At 36.8% G+C, this 18401-nt stretch overlaps 1 protein-coding gene across 1 annotated transcript; it reads left to right on the top strand.

The window, feature by feature from the left end:
* The first annotated feature begins 593 nt into the window (after positions 1–593).
* On the top strand, positions 594–16971 carry frs2a (fibroblast growth factor receptor substrate 2a). Its single transcript, XM_026228405.1, has 7 exons — positions 594–986; positions 13676–13750; positions 13954–14045; positions 14254–14440; positions 14708–14845; positions 14925–15088; positions 15433–16971. Exons 3-7 carry the CDS (start codon positions 13980–13982, stop codon positions 16333–16335), a joined length of 1458 nt encoding a protein of 485 aa, XP_026084190.1. The 5' UTR covers positions 594–986; positions 13676–13750; positions 13954–13979; the 3' UTR covers positions 16336–16971.
* The last annotated feature ends 1430 nt before the right edge of the window (positions 16972–18401 follow it).

Raw genomic sequence — 18401 nt, 5'->3', positions numbered from 1 at the left:
TTATTAAAACATTCTTTCAAGTAGCTTTACTAAATATCATCCCTAAATATTAGCCCATTATGAAATATCACATATCTATGTATAATATAATAATTTCTTTATAAATATAATTTTTTTTGAAAATAATTAAATTATTATTTTTTTTTTAATCAAATAACATTTTCAAATCAAATAAATAATTTAATAAATGCTTTAAAAAAAAGTTTTTTCCTCCACTAGAGGCTGCTAAAGCAAAAACACAGCATTGGACAAGGAAGATATTTCAAGCCACGGACAGTATTTATTATCTCACATAATGTATGGTGACAATAAATGATCCTATATAAAAAAAATATTTATTTATTTATTTGGATGCAAAAACATATATAGAGAATTTCAGGATACCTTTATAAAATTAAAACAATTTACTTGGCTTTAGTATTTGGCAATTACGTTTATTTTTATTTTTCCGGGCACATAACAATATTTACAGTAGGAATTTCTTTAAATCCTCTACATTCCTCATTTGAAAAGTTTTAAGCGGTATGTTTGTAGTGTTTCATACACATACAGTATACACACGTGACCCGGATGCAGTAGTAATGGGCAGCTCGCTCTCTCTGTTTCTCTCTCTCTCTCGGGCCTGAGGAGAGTGAGAGCGGAGCTGCGCGAGCTTACACTGATTCTTCTCGAGCGCCTTGACTTTCTTCTGCTGCTCCTACAAAATACCAAGTTTATCCCCATAGAAAGCGCTGCGAAAACTGCTCAGACTTCACAATCAGCGTTGGAATATCATTTCAAAGCGTTTTCCCAGCTTTCCGCCCGGTTTCTGGACTGCGAGACATGGATAGATGGAAAAGTTTGGCTGTTTTTGGTGTCTGAGGGAGTTCGAGAGCGATGAGTCCCGCGAAGAGATTTCACACATCTGACTGGAAAAACACTCATTTACTGCGCTCATCTGCACAATTAACCACTTATTAAACTCAGCCAGTGGAGATATGACTATAGTAAGTACTAATTTACCTCATATTTCATAAATCAAATATCTTCTGCTGTGGTTAGTTGTTAGCTGGCTAGGCAATTAGCATAGCAGCTTCGCAAACTATTACAGAATCCAAATCAACGAAGACTTTAGGTCTCATTAATTGTCATATTTTCTTTGCTTGGTATGTTAATGTGGTTCAAACACGGAGTTTAAAAGTTATTTTCCCTCTGACGTAATAGTGACATCTTTGATGTGAGTGTGTGTGTGTGTGTATGTTCAGTTAAAATATAGTCTATAAAAACATCCTGATAAAAGCTTACAAATCTCTGATGTCTTCGTTCATATAAGCACAGTAAACAGTATTTCACAGGTAAAGTTAAATTAGTTTGTGTATTTATCCTGATAAGTGATGAGGATTTAATGCTGTGTGAATATAAAACATTTAATTATAATATGAAATATGATTGTATGTCAAATAGTACTGGTCCAATGGATTGGTTTACCAGGCTTGTTAACTATAATTATATTAAAGTTACATTTTGTGGCATTTCAGATTTTTGTTTTTTTTAAATAAAACGTATGATTCCCTAGTTTGACTTTCAGACGGTCCTCAAGAGTATAATTATTAATGAATAAACCTGATTATGATCACTGGCACAGCTTAACCGAGTCCATCCATTCACATTTACTGCCCTTTGTATCTTTTACTCACATTTTATCAATATTTTGGTTATGTAAACAAGGCAGTTCATGCTTAATTTGACTGTACATACAGCACATATCATAACTAACATGGCGTGATTGATGACGCTCATCAGCAGCATTGATCCTCTGAGCTCCTGGAGGCTTGTGTGTTTCCCAGATCCTCTCCTGAAACCTGATAATGTGTCGTTTCTGGGAAGCAGCGGGCAGCAGTGATGCAGCGCTTGTGTGTCTCCTTCACTTTTTGTGTGTGACTGAATGTTGAACAGATTCAGCAGCAGATTCCCCTTGTCTTGTGGGTTATTTTGGCGATAGAGTTGACCCATGCATGTGTAGGAGTAGGTATCGATTCACTTTGAAGTTCAGAATCGGAGATATTCCTCTCAACGGAGGACACATCAGGCTTTTTTCTAATGGGTGTGGTGTACTGTAGGTCACCACACCTGAATCAAGGCAGTAGACGGAGTCGTGATTGCACAAAGTGAAGGAGCTGTGAGTGTGATGACCGAGAGCATCACCACCCATAGGATAAAGCTTTGGCAGAAGGCACTAATGCTGCCTCGTGCTGATGAATGTCAGGATCCAGGTGGAAAAAGCAGAGTAAAGACAGGTCTGTTTACACACATGCTCCCTCAAATCTGTGTGTGTGCCGACAGGGTGACTGTGTTTCTCCTGTTTGCCCAGTGACTCAGAGCTGCCTTTGTGATTTCCCGTGCAATTGCATTTGACGGTTTCTCTGACGCACTTTGTGCCATGTATACTCTTATCAGCGAAAAGATGCTTTGAATGCATTAAGTTGTCTGCATTAATATAAGTATACACTTACACCAACGTCATGTAGTTTGGTGTGCTCATATTGTGTTAAGTTGCATTCCTTTGTGCATTTAAAACTTTAGGGCTTGTTCCAGTTGTTGGGTTTCTGTTATTTTAAACGCACTGAAAATGAATGTTGCAGAATCACTTTTCACTTAGAAATTGCTAGTAGATTTCAAAATCAGTTACAAAGAAGCATTTAAATGAATAGCTCACCCAAAATGAAAGCAAGGTGACTATATATATCTTCAACTAAAAAAGATTTAAGGAAAGTAAGCATTACTTCACTTGCTCACCAAGGGGTGCCGTCAGAATAATAGTCCAAACAGCTGATAAAAACATCACAATAATCCACAAGTAATCCAAACCACTCCAATCTATTAGTTCATAACTTGTGAATCCAAAAGCTGCATATTTATAAGGGACTAATCCATCATTAAGATGTTTTTTTAAGGTCAAACAAGTCTTCTGTCCATAAAATCAGGAGAGAAATCTGCACAGATCCGGCACCGTTTACAACCAAAAACAGCTCTTAACAAATATGTGGCGGATTTTGTTGTGAGAGACAACAAGGGCTTGACTTTTCACTGGAGGGGAACATTATTACCAGGCTTGTTTACTATAATTATATTAAAGTTACATTTTGTGGCATTGGAGGAAACATTAGTTTAGTTATATGCAACAGTCTTCTCAAAATGTTTACTGATGGACTGGAGTGGTGTGGAGGTTTTGTGATGTTTTTATCAGCTGTCTGGACTCTCATTCTGACGGCACCCATTCACTGCAGAGGATCCATTGTTGAGCAAGTGATGGAATGCTACATTTCTCCAAATCTGATAAAGAAACAAAAATGAATCCTCATGTTGGATGGCCTGAGAGTGAGTAAATGTTTTAGCAAATGTTCAATTTTGGGTGAACTTCAAATTCAGAATGTAATGTTGTTGCTCTCTCTTCATGTTTTATCATCTGTTAATCGAGTTCTTGCTCGTTTAATTGCAGAAAGTTTTTTTCCCCGCTCTGTAATGTGAAATGTGTTGATTTGAGGCCGTGTTGAATTGCAGATAATAGAGCAAAAGTTCTGAAGGCCGTCCAGTTCTTTTCAGAGGCTCGATAAAATGGCTTTGCTGCTCTTATGAAAACACTCACAACAGCTCTGCATTTTTTTTTCATTCCTCCATCATAATAACCATGATGGAAGAATTGAGCTGAATCATCATCAGAATCATTCAGTGACGCGATGGACAACCAGAACTATTCAGCATTTAGCCTTCAGTTTGATTTGAGTTTGTGATTTTTATCCAAAAAGTACCTCGTCTTTGTTTGAGGAGCACATCTGAGCTCCTTCTAAGAGTTTTATACTCAAAAATTTGTTTTTTTTTTTTATTATTGATGCTGACAATTGCCATGTTAGTATTATTTATTACTGCTTTATATAACTCAGTTGGTAGAACATTGCACTATTAAGCGCAAGGTTGGGGGTTCAATTCCCCGGGATCACATGATAGGTAAAAATTGATAGCCTGAATGGATGCAAGTCGCTTTGGATAAAAGCATCTGCTAAATGCATACATTTTTTTTATTTAAATGTAATATATTACATGCTATTTAATTTATTACTGTTACTATTTTTTTATTGTTTTCACTTTGATCATACTGAAAGTTTTAGTAACTTTGTGTCTTTTATCTTTTTTTAAAGTTTATTTAAAATTATTTATTTTTAAATTATTTTTGCTTTAGCTATTTTAGTACTTCAAGTTAAACTAAATGAAAATGACAAATGTTGCATTGGCAAATAACTGAAATGTTTATAATATAAGATTAAAGACCTTTAATATTTTGTTTCAAGTAAGGATTTATTTTTAATGGTTTTAATTTTAGTTAAAAAAAATAGCTGAAAGCTGAAATATAGTATTTTTTTATTTGTACTTTATTTCAGTTTTTTATACTTAATATTATTTAGCAAAATAGAAATCAATGGGGTCTGTGTAGTCTGGGGTTCTTTAAAACTTCTTCAAAGTTACCCAGATTTATCGACTCCGATTTGAGCGAATGTTGACTTTTGGGTGAACTACCTCTTTAAGGAATGACAGAGTGGGAGTTTAAGATCCGCCGCTGGACTCTCAGGCTTTACTCTCCCGGGTCATCGGCCGGCCTCTGTGTCCTCACTGACTCAGCTGACCTGTGCTTGATTTCTGTATTTCAGATGGACTTTCTCTATCTCCTCCCTGTTCTCTTGTCCTTTGTTGAGAAGGATCACGCAGTGAGGTCGGCCGCTCTCTTTCTGATCTTGCGCCTCCCACACAAGCTTAAGCTTGTTTGCTATGTGAAGAGCTCATAGCCACTATTTCAGAGTTTCACTGGAGGCTCCACCTTTTCATCATTATATTTACACTTATGCATTTAGCACACACTTTTATCCAAAGCGACTTACAAGTGCATTCAGGCTATACATTTTTATTTATTTTTTAATTTAATTTATGTAATTTGTGTTCCCTCAGAATTGAACCCACAACCTTTTGCTCTACCACTGAGGCACAGGAACACATCATACAGTAGCCATATTTAAGGCCTTTATTACATTTATTTAGTCTGTTTACAGGATGAAATGTAAAAAATACTTCTCCCCAAAGTGATAAGGAATGTTGTTTTGCATAAAGACTTCTTGTTTTTTTTTACCCACATTCTCACTACTGCAGTGCACAAATAATTTTTTTTGTGTCAGGATGCAACAAATAAAGTTTTTTTGCTCGGTTGAACTTTTTAAAAATATTGCCATATTTCCCGGACTATAAGTCGCACTTTTTTTCATAGTTTGGCTGGTCCTGTGACTTATAGTAAGGTGCGACTTATTTATCAAAATTAATTTGACATTAACTGAGAGACATGAACCAATAGAAAACATTACCGTCTCCAGCCCTCTCGCGGCTGTAGATGGTAATGTCTTCTCTTGGTTTTTGGTTCTAAATAAATGCGACTTGTATGTTTTTTTCCTCATCATGACGTATTTTTGGACTGCTGCGACGTATACTCAGGTGCGACATATAGTCCGAAAAATACGGAAGATTTATTAACACTGTTTACAGGATGAATCTCGCATGCAACAAACCTAAACTAAATTAACTAATCTTAATATAAGGTTATTTTTAATGCACAGTTTATTTTATATTTCATTTAATTTTATTTTAGGCTGAAATATGACCTGAAATTGTTTTTGTAACATTATTACAATAAAGGAGATGGGATGTCTTGCATTGTTAGTTATTATTATTATATTTGATTTACTGTTGTTATTATTACTGTTTTTTAATATGACCTAATTATTTTTTAAATACTTGGAGATAAACTAAAAGAAAGTGAGAAATGATAGCTGAAACTAGCTTAAATAAAACACACATTTGTTAGAATTGTTATTTTTCCATTAACACTGATTTTTAATGGAACACAATTTAATTTCTAGTAGGGCTGAGCGATATATAAAAAATTAGTGATGATATCGCAATAATTTTGACTTGAATATCGTATATTTCAAATTAAAGCATATTTTCCCAAAAGAACTCACCGAATGTCCAAAAACAGAAAGTGTTATTGCGTACTGCTGTACACACCTCTACTTTGCGGTTGCCAGATTTCAAGATTTAAAATCCCAGAATCAGATCTTCGCTGTTACATAGATACATTTTCCTACTGGTCTATTGCTTATTTTAAGGAATTGGGCAAACATGTGCAGATGATCAGATCATCACAGTATAAATTGTGAATTGCATGCACTAAAAAAGCTGAAAGAATGCACTTTCAGTACATGTTTTGCACTACTTCAGTTACATATACATGTGTTCATTTAATAAAAACCAGTAAGTTATTTTTTTATTTAAATGCAAACATATAGAGATATATATCGAACAAGTACAACTTTTGACAATATCAAGATATATATATATATATCGCCCAGCACTAATTTCTAGTAATAATTTTTATATATAAAACCTTTTTATTTATCAGCATAAAGTATATACAAGAAATTATATACATGAACCATTCTGAATACTCAGATATTGTAAATATGTCTGCCTAGTAGTAGTGTGTCCGTTTACACTCCTGTTTTTGAGAGTTAAAAAATAATCTTCTACATTCCTCCCCCGCTCTGACACGCCGTCTCTCTTCCTCTGTGTTTCTGGTGGGAGTTAAAGTAAACTCTGGCGCTGGTTTGAAGTGTGCGAGTCGCTCAGCGTTCACCAGCTGGCCATACTGGGAGCTCTGGTTCACCAGGTTGACCGGGTCGTGCGAGGAAGAACTCACACACTCTCTCTCTCTCCCGCTCTCGCTCGTATCGTATGCCAGAAGAGCACAATATAAGTGTACACACTGGTGAAAAGCTCTCTACCTCCCACCCATCCCACACACACTCACAGCTGCTCTTACACACACTAACTAACAGCACAACTGCAGATTTTTTTAACAGGAAAAAGTCATGTTGGTTTAGTATGCCTCGGCTGCTTTAACTATTGCAGATGGGTTGTGTAACTCACATTCAGTGTTGTTGGGGGTTGTGTTTTCTTTTATATATTGCATAAATCCATTGATGCTTTTGAGGTTGAGCACACGTTCATGTTGTAATCTGTCAAACTGACTGCCTTCTAGCAAGTTAAATGTTAATTTGCACCAAAATAATACATTTAGATTGGACTCTTGTAGTACCATTGCCAGTGCCGATATATCGGCCAATATTTGGCATTTTTCAATTATCAAGGAACCATCTGGAACACAATCATAGTGTACGTCTAGAGGTCTTCTTTCGAATGAGACTACCTCTGCATCGATTTAAAAAAAAAGAATAGCGTTGGTTAAAATAAGAAAAGTATGTATATATTGTTTATTTATATACTGTATTCTATATATAGTACCGGTCAAATGTTTGTACACGAATGGGAAAAAGTGTCTATAATATTAGAGGTGCTCCGATCACGATCGGCCGATCGTTAATGCGCATCTCGTCAGTAAAGCCGGTTTTCTAATCAGCGGTTAATTCCATCAGGTGCGTGATTTCACATAGAGCATCTGTTACTACACAGAACCGTTGTTAATAGAGAAGATGCGCAAATCCACTTCATTTTCAGCGTTTTTTGGCGCATCTTCTCAGTTAACAACGGCTCTGTGTAGTAACAGCTGCTCTATGTGAAATCACGCACCTGATGTAATTAACCGCTGATTAGATAACCGGCTTTACTGACGAGATGCGCATTAACGATCGGCCGATCGTGATCGGAGCACCTCTATATAATATACTACTATAATATATTAGTGGTTAAACGGATCGTGGTACAGATCCAAGCCCCACATTTCGGCACGCATGTGATCCACGGATTAATTGCAAAATTTAACCATAATAGAGTATAAGTTTCATTTTCATGAGTAATCATTTGTTCATATTTGTATGTATATATAGTTCACACACAAGCGAACATTAAACATTTCCAGAGATAAAAGGCAACTTCGTTACTCGTGCGCAGTTCTCTAGGCGCACAGTCGCACACGCGTTTCAGATGGCGCGTGAACACCGGACTGAATCCCAGACACATGCTCATAAAATTATGACTAAATACCCATCTCAAAAATAATTCAGGTAAACGCAGTCAGTTATGTCTGAAGTGAATGAAAACTGCTGATTTGAGATCCGTTGAACAAATATAATATACGCAAAGGATATCGGCCAATATATCGATATCGGCCTTTAAAAATATATATAAATAAATAAAATAAATGTATCCCTAATATCGGTATCGCTGTTGGCCCCCAAAAAACCCATATCGGTCGGGCTCTATTAGAATGTCGTGTATCACATTTCTGAGTCTGTGATCAATAGATCTGATTTATTCTCCTGTGTTTTGAGCAAGAGCTACATCCCTTTTCCTCTCAGATTGTGTTGCCTGTCTGGACGGTTTTGCTGTCAGAGCCATTAAAGTAGAAATAAATCTCTATCCTAATGAGTGGGTGCGCCCGTGGCACTTATTCTTTGCCAGTTGGAGACGAGTTGTCTGTCATATCTATAGCTCTTCTTCGGGAATAGACGCTTTAAAGCAAGCATGCATTTCTGCATCCTATTTTTCCAAACCAGAAAGCCCAAGAAAGCCAGTGTTAAATGCTGTTTACATTCCAGTATGAAGGGAAGGAGTGTATGTGTATTTCAATCTGCCATGTGTTTTTCCCAGGGCTGGAATGCATGTTCAGGGGTGTGGGGTTAGTTCATACTAATCCTGCACTCATGACTCTTACAGCACATCCCTGCGCCATGCTAATGCATTCCTAGCGCCGCGCTAGCAACACTACAGTCATGGGTTCGATTCCCAGGGAATGCATGGACTGATAAAATGCATATCTTGAATGCAAAGTTGCTTTGGATAAATGTATCTGCCAAATATACAATGTAAATGTAATACTGATCTAGAGTGTTTAAAGTAGGGCTTCACGATTTGGGAGAAAAATTGGGATTATATATTAATGACTAATATTCATAATATTTGTTAATTGATTGAGACCAAATATTTGATTATTTATTTATGTTTAGGTCTCCAGATTATGTAATTATGTCTCACCATGGAGCTTTTATTTTGAAAAATAAAATGAAAATTAAAACATCACAGAGTCCTTAAAGATTTTCTGTTGTTGACGACAGCCGGTTTATTAACGCTTCTAATTACACATTTGGGAAGCTTGTGTGAAGTAGCATTTACTGCGAACCGAGACGCTCATGTGTAAATGAACACTGAGCCACATGCAGTCTATACATTTATTTAATTCAATCACAGCCTTTGTGATTTGATTACAGCCTTTGCACTAAGCCACATCATGATTTCAATCAAGACATGGTGAAAACCACTCAGAATAACTTTGAACCAGATAGCAACACCCTGGAAAGCGGCATATGTGGCCTAGACAAAAAGTTTTTTGTCTGCCGAATAGTTGTGTAGCCTCATTTTTTTCTTCTGAATGCCCTTTTATTTATTCAGCAGATATAAATAGATGTAGTTACACTGGAATTTGTGAAGCTGTAAATAATAAAGAAGCTACAGTTCAGTTACCTGTCAGAGCTGTACGTATCAATTTAAGCAATGGACCGCGAGTAACGAGTAAATTGGCAAGATGCAGAAGCAGACTGCGTGCGACGGCTTCACACGGCTGTTAATACGAGCTCTAACGTGCTGGTTAAGAGCTTCTCCTGACTCATTCTTTCCAGCACGCTGTTTATACTATTAGAATACTTTACGAATGCAGAATAAGACTTGAGTGCTCCAGTGACCCCACACCGTTCCCAGAATGCAAAGGCAGTGAGTCACAGATTGGCCAATGTGTGACAAGCCTCTGCAGCAGCAGTGCAGGAGGAGTGGGTGAGTCCCAGATCAACACAGACAGATAGAAAGGCAATTTTGCGGACGAAAAAATCTACCTCAGTTTCCACACCCTGTGCCCCGTGGAATGTGAACATTGTGCGGGGGAGAGACACAGTGGCTTCAGTCATCTCACGCTTTCAACACACACACACACACACGAGTGAAGGGTGTGTGTGTGTGTGTGTTTGAGGGTGATGAAGTCAGAGGAGAGCAATCTTACCCGCAGCACTTCCCCTGTGTTTTTAGTGAAAGTGTTTGACTCGTCGTCCATCTTGTCGACTATGTAGTATGTATGTCTCATGACCCCTTGCCCTTCACGCTAAATGTGCCCGCTTTTCTTGCTCGGTCTTAAAACGTTAATGTACGATTTAAGGGAAACATTTTTAATTGCAATTCAAAATTAAAAATAATCCCCAGTTTGCTTATTTGTAGGGGTAGACCATTTGGTCTTACATTTTGTACTCAAAAAATATAATTTTTTTATTTATTATTATTATTTATGTTTATTTTTATATTATAATTTATTATTTTACTGTTAATATTATTGTTATCATTACTGCTATTACTGCTTACCTTAAAAAATATTAAAATAAGAAGTTATATTGTGTTGCTTCACTGTAAGATAATTGAATATTAAAGAACAAGAAATATACTACAATATAAATTTTAAAAAATTAAACATATTACAATACTAATATCTTTGGTCTTAATTTCAAACATCATGAGCAGCTCATGTAGTGCAAATATTAATTTAATAATAAAAAAAGAAAAATTTATAATTAAGTACTAAATGAAAATTCAAAACTAAAATATTTATATTGTCATGTTTCACTTAAATAGAAAACGGAGTATTTAAGAAAAAATTATAATAATGATCGTTTAATTTTAAAGAAAAAACATAATGAGCTGCTCGTGTGAAAAACAACAGCGCTTCATTCTGAAACATGCAGCGCAAATATTTACTTCAAAATAAATAACCCTTTTTTTCAATTAATCGAGCATCTCTTATAATAACTGATTTAGGTTTTTATGCTCAAAGTATTACTTGATATAAATAAGTGTTCTTATTGAAACCAAATGATTATGATTTGATTTAACAGATGATGAACATCTGCATTAATATGCCGATTTAGTATCATGGCATAAGAGTGTATGCTTTAGTTGTGCTTAGTTTAAATTACATGCAGTGAGAGAGACATTTTCCACTGTGTGATCCTCCCTGCATTCACCCCCAGAGCGGTACAGTTAGGGCTGTGATAACGACCTCTCAAAGCTGAGATTGCTGCTGTAATATGACTCAGGCTCGTGGTTTAGCGGGGTATTGCAGGCTCGTCATGACTATCCTCATTGCGTGGGGTGATAATTGCCTAAACATGCATTAGGAATGAGTGAATCTCTGCAAGCTGCTGACTGATCGCTGTTAATCCGGCTGAGATGACGCTCTGAGTTTTATCCTGGGTGTTTTGAGTTGAATTCGTTAACTTGTATCAATCTAACCTGAACTGGAATTGCTAGTAAATTACACAAACAATTACAAAGTAATGGCCAATAACACACTCGATGAATTAAATGTTGATGTATAAAGACTTAAATATTGGCTTTGTAAATATTCTCCAATAAAAATATTAAAATTAAGATATTATTTCTATTTTGATATTTCATTGTAAAATAATTGTGTATTAAAGAAAAATAAGAAAAATATTACAATATAAAAAAAATTACAATAATGTTTTTTGTCTTCATTTCTTAATTTTCGAACATCATGAGCTGCTCATTCACTACAATTACTTTATTAAATTAATTGTTATTAAATATATCCTGAGCTCAGTTGTATCCTGATTTAATATTTTATATTATTTCTAGATTTTTCAAAATGCATACATATGCATGTATTTAATAATAAACAGTAATAAATAAATATTAAACATAAATAATTATATTTCAAATATGTGTATATGTTTGAAATATTTATAACATTTAAAAAGACATTTTTTAAAAAGACAAACATTCACGCACACTAAATTTTACTAAAATAGTTTGAAATATTTATAAAATTTTATATATATATATATATATATATATATATATATGTAGTAAAATGTATAAATGTAGTAATAGTATTTAATAACTTAATTTAGTATTTAATAATAGATAACATAATATATAAAATAAACTTTTTTGGAGTGTGTGTGTGTTTATATATGTTATATATTTAAAATATATTTTCTGAAATGTACCATTATGAAAGTATTTCATACAACTTGTGTGCTTCGTTTTCTAATAGCTTTGAATGAATTTTATTGACTGAAAGGTTTTTAAAAGTTATTCTGGTTGATGGAGGTTAAGCTGATGGGGAATGTGAGCAGGATGTGGGCGTGGTCACATGACCTCCTCATACCTGCACAGGTGGGACACATTTCCTGTGAAATTGCTGCACCCTACATCCTACACTCATGAAATCTATAAGACAAACGAAGCGTTGATCATCACATAAAAGAGGAGTGATGGTGTAACATGCTGTCCAGACTCGAGTGTGATGTAGGAAATCATTTTTAGCATGTGTAACGTCTGATATCTGAGCGATCGAGCGTTTGTTTCCTGCAGGAAGATGAGCTGTAAACTAGAGCAGCTTTACTGGAGCTCATGAATTATTCACGTTTCATCCTCATGAGGGGCCATAATGAACTGAGCTGCAGATTCATATTTAACATCATCTGTTGCCTTTTTTGCTGCTATTTAAAAGAAAGGTTGAGCCACAACAGGCTTTTTGTTATTTTTTATCCTAATCATTTACTTTTAAAGGGATGCTAGAAGTTTTGGTATATCAGGGCAATTATTTTTCATCACTGATTATGGCTTTTTAGGTGTTTTTTAAAGATGCCAATGCATTTAGTCCAGCAGTTTTTGAATGCAACGACATTTCATAAATGAAAACCTCCCAAGAAATGCATCGGATGAACCATGTGAGCTTAATTATACAGTTATGACAGATTAGATTTGCACTTCCCTATCATTTGATGTGTAGCTGGAGTGAGTGCTCGACCTCTGAACCACAGACTAATGTTACTGATCACAGAAGGATCAGATGCACAACACCACAAACATCCTTTTGTTTAAACCAGCAAAAATGTCAAAAACAAGCAGCCGCTATGGGACGTTCTGGCCTTTTTTCTGGAGATGTTCATGTAAATGTGTGCATGAATTATGAACGTGCGCAGGGCGGCTGTGGGACTCGAGTCAGAATCCAGTCTTTGCATATGCTGGATTTAAATCATCTACACTAGGGGAAAAATTGGGTTTACTTTAAACAGTATTCAGTCAGGAATAGCTAGTAAATTTTACAAATAATTGCAAGGGAACAGCAAAAATGGTATTTTATTGTAAATGTACTCTGATATTTTTTCAGTCTCTTAAATTTTTTTTTTTTTTTTTTTTTTTTTATGAAATCTTTTTGTGTGTGTTTGTGTTTCCTGAACTTAATACCTAGTGTTTGCATCTCTGACCTACACACACACACACACACACACACACACACACATATATATATATTTAACAATATTTACTTAAAATAAGTGATGATAAATATAAATAATATTTGGAATTATATATTTATTTACTGGATGCATATGCATTTAAAATAGAATAATTATATGTATTTATGTATATTTATATCTATTTAATATAAAATAGTTATATTTATTTCTTGAAGTTATATATATCTAATTTCTCTTATCTATTGAGTAGAAACATGTGGTTTAAAATGTGCAACAAAATGAGTCTCTAAGTTTGTTCTGTGTGTTTTGGTCCACAGGAAGTGGCTCTCTGTCCCGCTGGAGGTGTGATGTGGATCTGTGACGCCGGTGTGTGTCCAGAGGAGCAGATGTAGGTGAGCACTGCAGCGCTCTCTGCTGGACCATCAGAGCAAACACACGTCTACAGAAACAGGACACCTTTAGGGCTTTGAGATGATATCAATCTCTAAACAGACACACAGCTGTCTGATGTTTCTGAAGTGTTACTCTCTCCCCCTGTACTTCCCCATCTCATGTTTCTCTTTCCATATTGTTGTCCCTCATATCTTTTGTGCAGGGGTCCGATGGTGTGTTAAAGGCACCATGGGGAGCTGCTGTAGCTGTCCCGATAAAGAGATCATCCCTGACAACCATCACAACAAATTCAAGGTGAGCATCTTTCGATCTAATGCCGTCTGTGTGTCACACGCTCTCTTGTCTCGTTTAGAAATTAAGGCATTTAAGTAGAATCAAAAAACAAATTTAGTCTAAAGATTTGACTGGTCGTGTATGTGTCTGAAAAAAATATATATTTAAAAATTCAAACCATGTATATGTTCAGAGGTGTGTAGATGCTGATGTATGTGTGTGTGTGTAGGTGATAAACGTGGATGATGACGGTAATGAGCTGGGCTCGGGTGTGATGGAGTTGACGGAGGAAGAGCTGATTCTGCACACGCGCAAACGAGACGCCGTGAAGTGGCCTTACCTCTGCCTGCGGCGATATGGCTACGACTCCAACCTCTTCTCCTTCGAGAGCGGCCGGCGCTGCCAAACCGGGCAAGGTGAGCAGATATATCGGGCATCTGCTGATAGATCCACTGATAGAGGCTCACGTGTGCTTCAGTGTGAGCCGCACTCAATGAAGAGTGTCAAGCCATGATCACTGTAGCCAATCACAGACATATCTGTTGAGCACGAGAACACAGTGGCCAATCAAAAGTCTTTAGGATGTATTTTTTACATTTCTGTACTATAGTTGGAACTTTTTGACACCCTTGCTATCAGATATGTTTGTCATGCACATTCATTCTTCACTCTTCTCCTCTCAGGGATATTTGCGTTCAAGTGCGCGCGGGCAGAGGAGATCTTTAACATGCTGCAGGACATCATGCACAACAACAGCATCAGTGTGGTGGAGGAGCCGGTGCTGGAGCCCGAGCTTCCAGTGACGCCTCACACTCCCACCAGTAATAACACACACACACACACACACACACACGCTCAGACTGGAGGGTCTCACTGACCCCTCCACTGCTCTCTCTGCAGCTCCTGGTTACTCGGTCCCGACGGTAGCCAATGGGATCGGCCGCTACCCATCATTCGGCGACGCCTCCTCGCGGCCGTCCAGCCGTCACCCTTCGGTGGGCAGCACCCGTTTACCCTCAGTAGGGGAGGAGTCCACACACCCACTGCTGCTCAACGACGAGACGGTACGCAACACACACACTTACCTACATTAGTTATATAATATAATAAAACATTATAAATATTTAATAATTTTAATTGCTATCGTTTTAGATTTTATAATATTAAAATAAATTATTGTATATTTTATATATGTAAGTATTGAGTATTACTTTGTGTTTTTCACGAGTTAAGTATTTTTTCATTTTAAGTATAATATGAATTTCTTATTGATTGATTGATTGATTGAAGTGTTATTTATTTTATTGTGTCCTTTATAAATGGATCATTTCGTGCAGCCAAGTGCTCCTCATATTTAATAAGAATAATTAAAAATCTTTTCTGTATCTGATGATCTATTTCTGTGCAGGTGCACACTTATGTCAACACGACGGGTCTACAAGAGGAGCGGAGCTCTCGGGTCGGTGGCCACGCCCCTCTAGAGCTCCGGACGTCCAATCCAGAGAGCGCAGCCCCAGCATCGCCCAATGAGCTGGAGCCACACGTGCTTCTAGAGCTGGAGGCTGTGAAGTTTGTTTTAGGCCCCACGCCTGTCCAGAGACAGATGCTGCTCAAGGAGAGACCGCAAGAGCCGGGCGAGCAGGACACCGTAGCGGTGGGCCCGAGCACTAACGCCGCTTCTCCTGCAAAAACTGTAAACGGCGGCACAGACTGCGACACAGGCTACGACAGCGACGAGCGCAAGGAGACGCCGCATGAGACTCATAACGGAGGATCTGGAGCGAGACGCAACAGACCTCCCGTTCCACTCCCGGACGCCCACAACGCTAACAACTCAGCCCAGCGGCGGACCGCGCTGCTCAACTACGAGAACCTGCCGGCGCTGCCGCCCGTCTGGGAGACCCGCAAACCCAACAGCGAGGCCGAGGACATGGAGGAACTCAAATCTCCATCTCTGAACGGCTTCCACTCGCTCGATCACAACTACGTGAACACGGAGAATGTCACGGTGCCGCTCAGCGCACACAAACTCCACAGCACTCAGCCCACCGTATTCAACTTCGACCTCCGCAGGCTCGGCCAGCTCAACTACATCGAGGTGGAGATGGACAAAGTGTCAGACTCCAGCGGGCCGCACACCCCCAAAACGCCCTCCACGCCCCTGCCGCCCACCCCCACGCGCCGGACGGAGCTGTACGCCGTCATCGACATCGAGCGCACCGCAGCCATGTCCAGTCTGCAGAAAGCCCAGCCGCGGGACGATGGCACATCCAGGAAAACACGACACAACAGTACCGACCTGCCCATGTGACCCGAGCAGCCAGAACACAGTGTCTCTCTCCAAAACACGTCTTGGTCACATTTCACTACTGAATATAGACACATACATCATTATATTCCAAATGAAGCCTGTTTTATACATGCAAACCAAAGCTGCATTTATTTGAACAAAAATAGAGGGAAAATTTTGAAATAACATTAAAATTTTGAGTAAGTGTGAAGATCTGTTCAAATGTAATTTATTGCGGTGAATTTTCAGCATCATTCCTCCAGTCTTCAGGGTCACATGATCTTCAGAAATCATGAAAATATACTGATGTGCTGCACGGTTATTATCAGTGTGTTTTTGCTGCTTAATATCTTTGTGGAAACTGTAAAACATTTTGTTTATCACAATTCTATAATGAATAGAAAGTTCAAAAGAACAGCATTTATTTGAAATCTAATTATTTAGCTAACATTATAAAAAAGTGCAAGTTATGCATCATTGCTAAGTAAATGCATTATTACTATTATTAGTACTATATATTTGTTTACCCACTACAAACTTAGTGGAAGTATGTCAGTTTCCACAAAAATATTGAGCAGCACAACACGTTTTTCAACACTGTTAATAAAGCAGCAAATCAGTATATTAAAATGATTTCTGAAGATCATGTGACACTGAAGACTGGAGGAATGATGCTGAAAATACAGCTTTGATCACAGAAATAAAATACTTTTTAACATATATTCACACATTAAACAGTTATTTCAAATAGTAATAATATTTCATAATATTACAGTTTTTACAGTTTTTTTTTTTAATGCAGCCTTGGTGATTAAAAAAAAAATATTTTCAAAAACTGTCCATTTTACAATCTCAAGTTTTTCAAACAATAAGAAGCTTCAGTTGTGTTATGGAAAATGTTCATATTTTTTAAAAATTATTATTTAGGGTGAAATATGACCTTAAAGGGACACGTTTTGTGAGATTCGCTCGTATATAAAGTATATGTACTATCTGTGGCGGGAAAGCGCAGGTCTGGGATGGTCAAGTCAAACAGGTACAGATGAGGAAACACTGCGATGGTTCAGCTGACCTCATTCACCAATGCTGTGATGTTTGAAGTGTTCGAGACTCTTGTGGTTACTGCGTCGATGTAAGTCACTCATTTTGCACTTGAGAGCAGTAAAAGATGCTCACTACGGTATTCTAGAATCACATGGTACACTGCCGTCACTTTAAACGCTCGCTCTCCCTCCACAGCCCTTCTGCTAGCGTGAGCCCAGAGGAGCGTCTGTCGACCAAACACACGTCTCAGAGCAGCTCTGTTCTTTCACACGCCTGATATCTGATGAGCGTTTGGTGCTTTACAAGGGTTTTCAGGTGTAGAAATATTAATGATGCACTGTGCATCTCCGACTGTATTGCTAATGGACAATATTATCAGCCAGTACTGGAAGAGGATACAATCAGGCTTATTTTCCCCTCAACATAAAACAGACTTCCCCAAAAAAAATAAAAAAATAAAAATAATAATAATAATAAGTAGCCTACATGGTTTAAAAATTATTTTTCTATAACAGGTTGCAAATATTCTTAACTATAGTGTTATTACAAATGAAAGAAATCGAATTTTACATGAAAAGTATACTTTAATTTGAGGTTCCTTGAAAAAAAAAATGGCGAAGAAATAAAAGTTTCTTTTAAAATCTTTCAACAAGCATCTTTAAGGAAATTTTTTTTGAGTTTAGTAAAAAATTTTAACACAAAAAAATACTCTAAAAAAAATGGTGTATAAACATATATATATATATATATATATATATATATATATATATATATATATATATATATATATATATAGTTATATATAGTTATATATAGTTTATACTAAAAATCTTGGCATAGAAACAAAAATAGAAAATAGTTTTCACTCTGAAAATGTATAAATTTCAGAATGAATTACAAAGAAATGGTGAATTAAACATGAAATTGTAGTAGAAAGCCTAAAATAGTATTTGTTTGTTAAACATACTCTAATATTCTATCCTTTACGACTACAAAAAAAAACTTCTTTACAGTGTATATTCATAATATTGGCCATGTATCAG

Source organism: Carassius auratus, chromosome 4, assembly GCF_003368295.1.
Source record: "Carassius auratus strain Wakin chromosome 4, ASM336829v1, whole genome shotgun sequence".
Taxonomy (NCBI): Eukaryota; Metazoa; Chordata; class Actinopteri; order Cypriniformes; family Cyprinidae; genus Carassius; species Carassius auratus.
This window is presented reverse-complemented; position numbering and strand designations above follow the sequence as displayed.